We start from the raw sequence: 13,510 nt of genomic DNA, 5'->3' as shown, positions 1-13,510 counted from the left end.
AATAAGTGATTTTAAATCCTATTTTGAATAAAAATATTTGAATTTGAATTTGATACCTTGTCGCCTCAGTATGACATTAGTGTGTTGGTACTTAGACAATTTTATAACATATTTTGCATGTCAATTGACGAAACATATTGTATTATCAATAATATTATGTTAACATCTTAAGTACAATATTTCTTGCAAATAAATTACATTTAATTTCATTTCGTTCATATCCAGCTCGAAGGACTGATGTATATACTACTACCATTAATGCAATACGTATTTAACATTCACACCTTTGCAGTACTCTATATTTATATGAATTAGAAAAACTCCAAACACATACGAACCGACCTCACCCAGATGAAAGGCAAACGGCACTTGTTTTTGTGCCACCGATACACCAGTTCAGAATTATATAACCATTACATATCACGTTAAAATAAAAAAAATAACTCCGTTTTGCCTCACGTCAAAGCAGCAGACTCAGCATCAACTGAAGTAGCTTGGATATGAGAAGGAGTCAAATACATTAGTATAAAATAACAATGGAAAGGTGCATCCTTTGGCAAGGCGAACTAATACCGTCGCGTGGAGAGCAATCTCCTGTTCTCCTGATCCATATATCTTGATGAATATGATATGTTATCCCACTTCTGAGGTAATATTCGCTTGCAGGAACGCGCTACTGATGATGAGGTAGTAACGAAGAAGATGGAGGAGCTGAAGGCAATGTACGAAGACCTGAAGTTGCTGTCCGCAAAACGTCAACAGAGATTGCAGCAAAGCTTGCAGTATTTCAAGTGAGTTACATATTTTGTTTTCGCTATGATTATGCACGCCTTAACGCTAAACACGGTCAACTAGACCATTTGTATCATACCTCAGCTATCAAGCTTCTTGTAACATGTCTACTGAACAACAACCGGTGAAAGTGAATTAAATAAATTTTTGTATGTATAAGTTGTAAATAGAGAAAAATCATTTTATCTAATTCGACTCGAACCCGCGCCTCTCGGGTTCCAATTGAGCAAACCGTTTGAGTGACGCATGTATCTTGGTATGTTTTGTTCAACTCTCAGGTTGTAGCTCCATCTACAGGGTCTACTTCAGAGTTGATAATCTACTCAACCACAATAATTGCATTTAAGGAAATTGACTTGAGATGTCGCTCTTTCAAATTGATTGAATTTGTTATTTAAAAGTAATATCCCTCACTTCGGGGATTAGAAAGAAATGGTAGTCTCGGTATGTGGTAATGAATTCTTAAATGAATGAATGTGGCAGATTCGTGCAAGAGTGCTCGGAGACCCAGGAGTGGATCAGCGAGCAGATGTCCGTGGCCGCGAGCGAGGAGTACGGTCTGGACGTGGAACACGTGGACACACTACAGCAGGCTTTCGATAACTTCATGGCACAGCTACACGGTGAGTACCCAGGGAACCTTCGAAAGGCTCCTGCAGGAATTACGGCATTTTAGGAAAGAGCATTTTAAACTAGATTTAGTACTCGACCGACTGTAAGCGGTGATGTCGGTCGGTTAAAAACAATGAGAACATATGATCGCGTACAGACCAGCGCTGATGAATTGCTACGCACGTACAGCTGCGTTGCGATGACGAAAATCGTCGGTAGAACTCGTCGGTCCGCTGGCGCGCTATGGCCAAATATAAGTGGGTTCAGTGCGACGCTGACCGAGCAACCGACAAAAATCGTAAACAAAAATTCTTGTTCTCGCAATTTAGAATAATTATGTTGTATAAAGTTCTAATTCAATTTGACGCTCTATAATAATTGGATAAACATGATATCTTCTCCGTCTTTTATTCCGTAATCGTTTGCGTAAGTTACGCAAATGATAAAGAGGTTACAAATGGATTCATTTTTATTCGCTATTGTACACATCTATTCAAGTATGCTGTCGGCTGAGCACTAAACGCAATATGGTCACCGCGTATGAGTACACGCTACGCACGACCGACGTCAGCGATCACCGTCGTTCGAGCACAAAAGCAGCCTTAGGCAATTTAGTTATTAGCCGTGGGAAGATTTTATTAAACAGGATGCCGGCTGATGGGTACGACAGCCGTACTTTTTTTCTGTCGTCAAGCAGCAATGTGCAGACAATATTGCATTTCAGTTTAAAGGACACCGTGGTGGTAAGGCGTGGTGGAAAATGGATTTAATTATCAGACTTATGTTTATTTTTTTAATTGCCAGGCGTTTTACATTTTTCATAGACACGCATTTCGAACGTTAATTCATTATATCACAACATGTTATGTTTTAAAAGTGATAACCCTCACTTCTATGATTCAAATAAAATTTGAAAAACAAAATTTTATGAACGATGCGTCACGGAACGCCGGAGGTCGTGAGTTCGAATCCCGTATCGATCATAAAATTTTCTTTCTCAAATTTTATTTGTCCATTATATTACATTCTTATAGTGTTGTAAAGTAATTTAAGAAGACATGATTGATCTATTTTTTAGCATTTGAAGCGGTGCTTTCATCAAGCTTATATATGTCTTTTAATCCAGCTAGCGAAGGTCGCATTGAGGCCGTGTGCGAAGCGGGCCACACGCTTCTAGAAGAGAACACACCGGAAGCGGACAGAGTCAAGCAGAAGATAGAGGATATCAGAGGACTGTGGGACGACCTGAAGGAGTTGGCTGTGGCACGACAAGAGGTCAGTTTTTATTTATTTTCAGAAACTGTTGGAGTTAAAAACGTAGCGACGGTTATTTATTTATTTGAGGATGCTGAGGTGGTTTGATCACGTATAGACCAGGAATGAAAATAGATTGACTGCACTAATTTAGAGAGTTTGGATATGTTGGCAAATGTTGACCTAGGCTTATATGCCTCAGGCGAGGTACAGTATGTTTTTGTAACGCCATTCCCAGAACCCTCCTACAAAATCGCGTATACACTGATGATTTTAGTCGGTTTGATTCCGACTCACTGTCCCACCAAAAATTGGGCGACGGCCTACGGGGGCTTACACACCATAAAAAAGCAGACGTGCCTCGAATAGATTCCACGATCAAAAGGGAAATTTTTTAGTCTGATGGCGGTTGCGCCATTTCCAAATCATTATATAATTATTCAATTCAATGGTATCACAACTATTATGGCAAGTTTCTCAATTACGTATTATAGCGTGCAATACATAAAATCCTCCCCCCAGGTCGGGCCCTGATAAAAAGCTGCCACATTAAGAGTCATAGAGAAATAAATCCCGTAATCCAGAAGGCATCTCAATACCTAATCCTTGATCAAGTGTTGTCTTTTTAAACACTGATTATGAAGCCAGTGACATAACTCACACTACGATCTACGTATTGGCACGGCTTGTGGGGTACCGGCAGACTCTTTCGACTTTTCATAACTTTCGTTTCTTCTTCTTCGTCGTTACACTCCTGACAGAGCGGTCGTGGTCATCACGAAGTGGAATCTTTTGGGGCAGATGTGATACGCCCCACGAGACTTCGCCACTTTTCCCTGCTGGCCGACAGTCTTGTGCACTCATTCAATGGACCGCCCACAGCAGACTTAATTTGGTCGGTCCAACGCATGGGTGACAATGCCCGCCCTCTGGTACCCTCCACTTTGCCCTGAACGACAAGGCGCTCAATGCATTCACTCTCGCGCCGGGAGACATTCGTTTACCAAAAATCAAAATAATAAAACCATTCCGCCGAATCTGTTTTTCTTTCAGGTTTAAAAGCTTTAAGAGTTTTTATGTGTGGCAGAGCCAAGTATTGGCCTAAGGGACACAACCGAACTGAGCCATCAAGCCTAGAGAAATACCACTCTCCCACTTAATATTGATGTGAAATGCTACGTGCGGCTTTCACTAATTTTTGATCTATGAAATCTGTTGACAGGCGTTAGCAGGTGCCCGACAAGTCCACGAGTTCGACCGCTCTGCCGAAGAAACACTCGCGTGGGTTGCTGAGAAGGAAGCTGCTCTCCAACTGTTGAAGCAGGTGCACCAGCTACGAGCCATCCGGGCTGACCTGGTCGCCATCAGGGAGAAGCACCAACATTTGCGCAACGAGGCCGACAGGTTGGTGATAGGTTTACCTGAAGAATTGTTTTACACCAAGCTCAACTCCAAATTGTGGAGTACTGTAGCCATCCTTGGAATGTGTCTGCCAAATAATACCTCGCAGTGAGGCAACGAATCAAATCAAAATCACTTTATGAATGTCAAAAGTTTTCTTTTTATATTTACCTACACTTCAGAAAGAGTTGAGTTTTAATGAGAATAAGTGGCATGAGACTCATTGCCACTCTTATCAACATTTACAGCTTCATCGTTCGTCACAAATAATTTCAGTTACTATAAATGTAAAGTGACGCAACAAAAATACTCAAACGTCAAATACTTAATGTCTTTCACGAGTAAGTCAAAAGATGTAATCACTGATTGAAGTCAGACTACACAACTTGGAACGACCCAAGGTGGAGTTCTACGTACAGCTTCCGTTTTTTACAGATTTCATTTGGAACATTGAAAATTTTGAAATAATTTTCCCAAGTATTTTTGTCTCAGACAATAGAATTCAAAATCAAATAATTTTCAATTCAAAAAAGGATGTGATATCACTTATTGAAAGTCAAAAATTACCACCCATTCCAAAAAGAATGTCACAGAACTGAGAAGAATAGGCGCAACAAACTCAACTTGCTTTTTTTCTTCCATCAAAAAATATGTTTACAATCGAATGTTGTACAATTAAACTTATTTATTAATAGCCTGCGGGCGGTCGCTCCATTCCTAATCTGTGGAGTCATTAAGAAAGTCAGTTATGTTATAGTAAGTGAGGGCGTGAACTTATTGTGCAGTTTGTTTTTGGGAAACATGTCAAATTCATTCAATGACAGATCTTAGCGGAATTAACTCTCAAGAAAACTCACAACATTTGGATAATTATGGATTTCAGAAAAATAAAACCTCATTCAATACATGTCCTCATCTATTTAAATTTTTCCTGTAGGTAATCTAATGATTTTCACTTTTTCAATTTCTCCAGGCTAGGCGCAGCATTTCCAGATGCAAAGGAGCACGTGCTAGCCAAATTGGAGGACGTGACGGAAGCGCTGCAAGCCCTGGAGGAGAGGGCGGCCAACTGCGAACAGCAGCTGGTGGTGGCTGACCAGCTGCAGGCTTACTTCGACACTTATCAGGACCTGATGTGAGTTACAGTGGAAAGATCCTTTGCACAGGATGCCGGCTAGGTTAAGAATACCACAACAGCGCCGTTTTGTGCCGTGAAGTAGTAATGTGTAAGCCTTATTGTGTTTCGGTCTAAAGAGTAATAAATTATTGACATAGTAACATCAAATATTTAAGTGTAGCGTACATAATGAACACTGTTCCATTTTTCATTAACAGGTGGCGCTTATTTGCCTCCAATTTATATCTATTTTCTATTTATAATTACTTTTACTCATAAAAAGAAGTATAGAAAAGCATTTTGAAATCCTTTAAAAATTTATATTTTTATTTTTATAGATTTGAAAAGTTGTTTCTTCACATTTTATATGAAAACTCAAGAATCTATTTTTTCAACGCTTATGTACATTTAATTATAACGTAATTATTAATTATAAGTTTCGATGACTAGCAAGAAATCTTGTAGAAATTTTGGGACGTCTGATAGAAAAAACGCGATGAGCTGTTTTGGCAGTCCTCTCTTGATCTCGAAGCGTGCGATGTTTAAAACCATGGTAGCTTATAATTTTATAAGTATGTGATCAAACAGGGCGTGGACCAACGAGACCTTGGCCAGAGTGACAGCACCAGAGCTGGGCAGCGACGTGGCAGCAGCTGAGCGGGTCCTGGCTCGACACAAGGATATCGTGGCCGAGATGGACGCGAAAGACGACGCCTTCCAGACCTTCTACACTGATGGTAAGTTGATCCCAGCTGTGCGTGAAGTTTTTTTTTACGACAATAAGGGACGAGACGAGCAGGACGTTCAACTGATGGTTATTGATACGCCTTGCCCATTGCAAAGCAGCGCCGCTCAGGATTCTTGAATAACCCAAAAACTTTGAGCGGCACTACAACTGCGCACGTCGAATGTCTTACCTCTTCAAGCTTTTTGTTAGCTGTATATTGTGAACGGTACTGCGAGTGTTGGCGCAAATGCCCTTCGCTTCAACCTGAGGGGTTAAGGGGCCGTAGCTAGCTTAGAAACGCGAAGGGTAAACGACTTTCTGCAAAGAAGTAGAGAATCACAACTTTCATTATATATATACAACTAGTATAGTAGTAACATATAGTATAAGTAGAGAGCGATCGTGGCTTATTAAGAATATATATTGGCAGATATTGAAAATATAACATTAAGGTTATTCTTACTTATTCGCCCTAGGTACATATACGGTATATTAAGTCTGTTATATAATGTCCCTTTACATTATAAGTACCTTAACAGGTTAAAAATACAAATAATAAGAGCCGAGAAGATAATCAAGAACATAGTAAAAGGAATACTTCCAAAGTTACGCTCCACAAACATATAATAATATTGCTCATTGATAGGTGAGAAACTGGTGAGTGAAGGTCATTTCCTGTCGTGCGAGGTGGAAGGGCGGATGTTCGCGCTGCGCACGCGCAGGGCTGCCCTAGAGAGTGCTGCCAAGAACCGCCGCGATATCTACGAACAGCACCTGGATGCGCTCATGTTCCTGAGGGACGCAGACGCTCTAGACCAATGGATCTCTGCTAGGTAAGTTCATTAACCAGAAAATGTACAGGATTTCATAAAATATTATTTGAAAATTTCCATGGTCCTTCGAGCCTTTGTTTCAAGTTGATTAAGGCTTTTATTAGTGTGGAGTAAAACAGTACCGTTTTCATAACCTTCACTCACAGTGCTGCAATAAAAAAATTCATTGTAACCAAATAATAAAGAACGATATATTATACACAACTATGGCAGTAAAAATTGTTGTAATAGATGCCCCAACTAGAGTTCCAACCCATGGTCAGTCACTGGCTGGTGATGACTGAGTCCACTGACAACCCTCAATACGTAAACCGGCAGATTAATTATGACACACATACAATATGAGTGATGAACTAACACACAACTAGTATGATGATTAGGATCATAATATTAGCAATAGGCATTCATATGTCATAGGGTGGGAGAGCAGTTTTATAAAAATCTTCTCTTCATTGCCAATAATGTTGGAGGTCTCTAGCGGCCCATTGACCAGCATGGAGAAGAATGAACGGTGTTGGGAGCAATTATGATAAGGTGCTATTTATTGCGCTCTCCTCTGTCCTATATTTAACTCTTAGCAGAGCTTTTACATATTTTGTGGCTAATCTATTGTGTCCCCTATATTTCTTCAGTCTCTCGCCCTAACAATTTGAGACTAACACAGGGATGAGGCTATCCTTGCTCAGCTGGAGCTTAAGAGGGTAAGTTGTCTGTCTGGAGTAAAGGAGCTTAAATGCAACCCGTTCTCACGACAGCAATGGCCTCACAATCCAGTAGGATCTGTTAAGGGTGGTCGGTAGCCTCATAGTAGACTTGGTAGACTTGATTCTGAGGTCATTTAGATATTTTAATGGTGAATGAAACGACCTGTAAGGTCTCGAAGTTGAATCCTGCCCAAGTTTATGCATAACTATTCCCGCCCCAAAACGAACGAACGTGATTTATAAACTAACTGGGTTACGGATTTCCATATTCCTCAATAGTGTACTGATTAGGGATTCCCCAGCACCTTAGAAGCTTGCAGGTCCTGTGAAGATAAAAACAGTATTACAATTAACTGTATCTTGATGTTGGTCATGACAGAGTGCCACTGGTGCGCGATGGCAAGTACGGGGACAGCGTGGCGCACACCGAAGAGCTGATCAATCGGCACCGGGACCTCGAGGAGACCATCGATGCACAGAAGGAGAGGTTCAACGCACTCAAGAGGATCACCTTGGTAATTTTTTTTATAGCACATTTAATAATTACTTTTTAAAAGATCAACACGCGAATTGTTAGCATTTTTAAAATTAATTTACATTTAAAATAAGAGTTTACTCTCAGTTTATTGAGCCAAAATCTATTAATCTATAGTAAATACATAAGGTTACAGATGACGCTGAATTATAAACTAGTTGGACAATAACTATTTTAACTCATGTCAACATCAATTACCCGCGAATATGTTTTGACATACCGCCTAAAAATTTCCGCAGATCGAGAAGTCGTTCAAGGAGCAGAAGTTGGAGGAGGAGCAGGCCAGAAGAAGACAGGCCGAGCAGCAGGAAGCTGACCGACTTCAGCTCGTGAAGCGCAGGGAGATGGAGAGGATAGCGGAAGAGAGACGAAGGGAGAGTGTGACTGGACAGCGGGAGATTCAGGTAAGCCATTACTGACTACGTAATAGACCCATAAAAGAACGTAGAAAATACAATATTCCTAGCGGGTTTCGACCATGCAACCTCGTATATATTTTTTAACCAAGATAATTGAATTAAGTATAATATTTCTTTTTAACAGACTTCAAAAAAGGACGACGTTCTGAATTCGACAGTATTTTTTTATATTTGTACCTCAGAACTTTCGACTGGGTTAACCGATTGTGTAGGTTTTTTTTTATTTGAAAGCTGGTACTTATTATTGTTATTTTTGGAGTCGGTGTCAGCCAGGGTAGGTTATGTCACTACATACATAGGTGAGATGTGCTTGTGTCGCACCCACGAAGTGACGAGGCGAGAGGCCAGCGGGGCTGCAGCAAGAGGACACCGATTCCAAAAATAGTAATTGTAACTACATTAGTTTAATAATTTGATTGAGTTTTAGCTAGTCGAATATTTTTCATTTAATTTTACTTAGGAGAACTCTGGAATAAAAATCGATTGTTGTAGAAGAATATGCAATTATTATTTATTTTTTAGTGCATATATATTGTTTTGGAATAGTTATTTTTCTGAAGTCGCTTGTTTTTTTGATAATTTTTTTCATTGGACTAAAAAGACCTTTTCAATATATTATAATATTAATTTTATGAAATATATATTATTTTTGTTTGTTTCAGTTGGATCGCCAGACAAGTGTAGGCGCGGCGTCTTCCGAGGAGACTCTATCACCGGCGCCGCAATTCGAGCGGCTGCCCAAGAATGATGCGCTGGTGAAGAGAGCAGACAGCATGATTGTAAGTTCATCATACATTCGTTGATAGCTTTATAACTTGCGCCGTTTCTGATGCTTTTGTTAAGTGAAAGTATTTGAAAGGAATTTTCTTTTTCTTCACGTGCCTCTCCATTACTGGAGGTCATAAGTCAATTTTTTAAACTTCTCCTTGTCCATGGCTAGGTGGAATAGTTCTTGTACAGTCTTGATGCCAGTCCACTGCCTTATGTTTTTGAGCCAAGACTTCTTCATCTCAGAGCCAACATCTCTCTTACCAGCAATATTCCCCATGAAAATAGTTTGCATAGGTGGTACCTGTCGTTGCGCTGTATACGACCGAGGTAAGAGATCTTACGCTGTTTGATCACAATATAAGTTCCTAATGACTCCCTAATTCGATGTTCTTCTGCATTTGGACAAGGACCTCTGCGTTAGACACTTTAGCCGTCCAACTTATGCGGAGCATCCTACGATACGTCCACATGTCGAAGGCTTCAATCTTTTTACGTATATCTTCCACTATGGTCCATGCCCCACAACCGTATTAAACAATGGGCCAAATGCTGCGTTGCAGGAGTCTGGAATGGAGTTTCAAAGAAAGTTAAAGGCTGCAAAGAACCTTTCTCATCTTAATAAAAGATGCGCGACCAATTTCTATACGAACTCGGATGTACGTTTCGCTTTTCCATGACTCAAGATATTACTTACTTGTCTCTGCAAAATGTTTAGTCCGATATGTATAAGTGACGTCAACTGTGGCCTCTCTGCAATGACCATATATTTTGACTTTGACAGGTTCACAATTTCTTGTAAACCTAATATCGTCCATATTAGGACAGTATCGTCAGCATACCGTAGATTATTAATAACTTGTCCATTGACGACTATTAAATCTATACTAACTAGAGCATCTTTTATCACATGTTCAGAGAAAAAAGAAACAATAGCGGTGACAGATTGCATACTTGGCGAACACTTTTTTCAATTTTAATAGCGTCTGTTTCTTCATCGACCCTGATCGTTGCTGTTTGATCCCAATATAAGTTCCTAATGATCCGAATGTCTTTAGTTTCTATGCTTTTTATATAAATTCAAATTGCCCCTCAAATAAATATTAATGTAATGCAATTTAATTTTGTTTCTTGCGCCCGTTCTTCTCAGGTTTGAGACATAGATTTACAAATTGATGGTGGTTTTATAGAATAAAATATTTCAAATATCTTATTGAAAACACCTTTTATCCATTCATTTTGCATTAGAAGGGTTTATATATTTTAAAAGTTGTCATAATGCTTGTAAAACTAACAATAGTAATTGTGAACTAGGTGGGAACAAAGACAGCCAAGCGCACGCCGTCGTTTACAACCCGACGTCGCACGCAGAGCTTCCGTAGACACAGACAACCCGACGAGTTACCGCCTGTCGACAACGAAGGTAACGCTATCATATATAAAAGTATTTTTTCTTTCTTTCAAATCATTCAACGCTTCTATAAAAAATAATTCGATAACTAAATAATTGCTGACCCGACAAACGGTCTTTTGCCACATAAATTAAGTACCCCGCGTCCGCTCATTGTATGAATTATTGTCATATTATGTAATGAAATGTAAATAACGGAATTATTTATATTTCAAATAATTAATCACCAACAAGCATATACTTAAACCTTCTCCGAAACACGCTGCATCTTAGAGTATAAGTATTATTATGATCGGTTCAGTAGATTTCGCAGTATAACCGTAGGCAAAAACGTCTCTCCATATATCAGTATACTATAGATTGTTGACATAGAAACCCCGCACAAAATAGCGCGTTTGAATAGCCGAAATGTATTGCCCGAAAAGGAAGAGCGCTGACCCGGCAAATGTTCTTTTGCCATATAGATTAATTATCCCAAGCCCACTCATTGTATGCATAATTGTCATATGTAATGAAATGTTATCAAATATTATTGCGATCGGTTCAGTAGTTTTCGCAGTATCACCGAAGAATAAAATAACGTCTCAACATTTATTAGTATTTAACAGTGTTCTGCGCGTCACGCTGACACTTTGAAATAATTTAAAAAGGATGGTGTGATTACACCAATAAAAAAAGATGAAAGCTACTTTATGTCACTGTCAAACAAAGGTTTAAATATAGGTTGTTGATTGTCAAAATGCGTCGTAATTAGGAAGCCGAACCGCTTATCCGTGCCTGAGGGAGTGACAGTAACATATTGCAAAGACACTTGGTAAACTTCATGAAGCTACATCAGTTCGTAAAGGAGCTATGGCGTGGGGAGAAGAACTGATAAGAAACTCCCAGCCCATCTTTTAAATCATGTAACAATTTTAGGTGGTCTGCGTAGAACCAGACAAGAACCATGCATCTTTATCCTCTATATAATCTACTATACTATAGTAAGCTTTCTTTGTCAGCGAAGCTTTATTATATTTCTTGAATTTGTGCTCAGTGAGACCTAGTATACTGTCTGGTATTTTATTGTAAAATTGAAATCAAGACCTATGATGGAGCCCTTAGCATGGTATATATAATATAGCACAATGTCATTGGTAAAGTTAGCCGGATCATATGACCGGTGAATGTTGTTTTGCTATATACATTAACCTCCTTATTCATAATAGTCTGCTAACTTAAAGCATTGCTAATTCGCACTCAGTCTTCTTCTATTGACCTATGAGACCTATGAGAAAAAACACTCCTTAGCGGCTGTTTAAAGTTAGCGGACCATTATGAATAAGGGGGTTAGTATCCCACGCCCACTCATTGTATGCATAATTGTCGAATGTAATGTAATACACGATGTTAGAAGAATCGTAGAATATAAAATGTTCGTGGTGTCCTGTTCAGGTGACTTGGAGCGTAAACAGGAGACTGGCGTGGGCGGGAAACGCGCTGCCGTCCGCTCTTGGCGAGCGTACTACGGCGTGCTGTGTGGACAGCTACTGTGCTTCTTCAGAGACAAGCAGGACTTCGCCACGTCCAAGGCGGCGGCGCCACCCGTAGTTATACTGCACGTGAGTATAGAGGCCGGAACATGAGGCTGAGATCTATAGACCGTACTTAAACTTTGCTCAGACTTTACTTACGTAAAACTTCGCTGATTTTAAGCTTAGCGCAATCTTTGATTTGGTATTTATAGTAATTTCGCAGCTGAGATTATGCTTGGGTAATCCCAGGCTAAGACAGCCCAATAGAAAGTTCAAGATCAACACAATACATTGTCGATCCACGATGTAAAGTAATGCATAAGCGGCGACTACACCCTGCTTCCAGGTGCTGTTTGTAATACTCCTCGATGTCTCGTGTAGAGGTGAAACACGTGTCGAATTTTTTGAAGACAAATATTGGCGGAATTAACACTCAAGCAAACTCAAAACATTTGGATGATTATGGATTTCCGCAAAATAACGCCAGCTTCAATAAATTTTCTATTCCATAGACTTAAATACTATACCTACCATTTGGTATGTTCCGATTTTCGAAGAACTATCTGCCAACTGTGACATGAATCCCCTGCGCGGTGTTTCCAGAAAGATACGACATGGGTATCTTCAAAAAGTGCGGAAAACTCAGCCAAATAGGCCCAATGGGCTTTTAAAATATATGGTCGGCAGTGAGTGCATACTATCAACCTTACCGTGAACCGCAAGTTCTTTTACTTATCTTTCATAAGAAAAAAAGTTTTTATTCATGAGTATTCTGAATTATGTGACCCAAAGTCAGATTTCGAAGTTTGCTGGGTTCATGGGATATGGGAATGCCTTGCACCATATAAGGAGAGGATAAGTCTGAATAGGGAGTGAAAGAAAACAATTAAGAGCGAAGCATTCTCCCCCTTCCGAGAGGTTAATTACTGATAGAGCTTCGTTATCACCTTCTTTTCCATCATTTTTCTTGAGTTTTCTCATATAATTACTCTAGTCCTGCAAGAGAATACTTTGGTTTTCCTGTGTCACGTAACTGGTTTAGATCAAAATAATAAATTCATCCACAATACGAGTCCGAAACAACTGCTTAAATGAAAATTTTCAGCGATTCTAGGTAGAAATGATAGTTTAAATGTCAAAAGTGATCCTTTTCCACATAGATTATGTAAATACAACTAATCTTTAACTCTTTGTAAATTGTTAAGGCACGCTGTGAACCAGCCAGCGACTATACGAAGCGACCGAACGTGTTCCGTCTGTCGTGCACGGACGGTGCCGAGTACCTGTTCAGCTGCGCCAGCCGGGCAATGATGATGGAGTGGGTCGCCAAGATCTCGTTCCACGCGAGCCTGCCGCCGCAGCTGCAGCTCACGCCCTACGGCTCCACCTCGCCCGCCGATGACGTCCGCAAGAGGCTGCAGTA

The 13,510-nt window shown here is 39.9% G+C and overlaps 1 protein-coding gene across 5 annotated transcripts in view; it reads left to right on the top strand.

Moving 5' to 3' along the window:
* The window catches only part of LOC126973432 (spectrin beta chain), a 152,340-nt gene that overhangs the window by 127,388 nt on the left and 11,442 nt on the right, over window positions 1-13,510 (top strand). For all 5 annotated transcript variants that reach the window (XM_050820693.1, XM_050820694.1, XM_050820692.1 and 2 more), the window contains 13 exons: window positions 667-791; window positions 1,276-1,415; window positions 2,531-2,679; window positions 3,881-4,062; window positions 5,033-5,194; window positions 5,765-5,913; window positions 6,550-6,736; window positions 7,820-7,955; window positions 8,215-8,379; window positions 9,057-9,173; window positions 10,477-10,585; window positions 12,008-12,174; window positions 13,293-13,507. In XM_050820693.1, the coding sequence (XP_050676650.1) occupies window positions 667-791; window positions 1,276-1,415; window positions 2,531-2,679; window positions 3,881-4,062; window positions 5,033-5,194; window positions 5,765-5,913; window positions 6,550-6,736; window positions 7,820-7,955; window positions 8,215-8,379; window positions 9,057-9,173; window positions 10,477-10,585; window positions 12,008-12,174; window positions 13,293-13,507 (2,003 nt within the window). The remainder of the gene's footprint in view (window positions 1-666; window positions 792-1,275; window positions 1,416-2,530; window positions 2,680-3,880; window positions 4,063-5,032; window positions 5,195-5,764; window positions 5,914-6,549; window positions 6,737-7,819; window positions 7,956-8,214; window positions 8,380-9,056; window positions 9,174-10,476; window positions 10,586-12,007; window positions 12,175-13,292; window positions 13,508-13,510) is intronic.

The sequence above is a fragment of the Leptidea sinapis genome, chromosome 29 (genome assembly GCF_905404315.1).
Source record: "Leptidea sinapis chromosome 29, ilLepSina1.1, whole genome shotgun sequence".
NCBI lineage: Eukaryota > Metazoa > Arthropoda > Insecta > Lepidoptera > Pieridae > Leptidea > Leptidea sinapis.
This window is presented reverse-complemented; position numbering and strand designations above follow the sequence as displayed.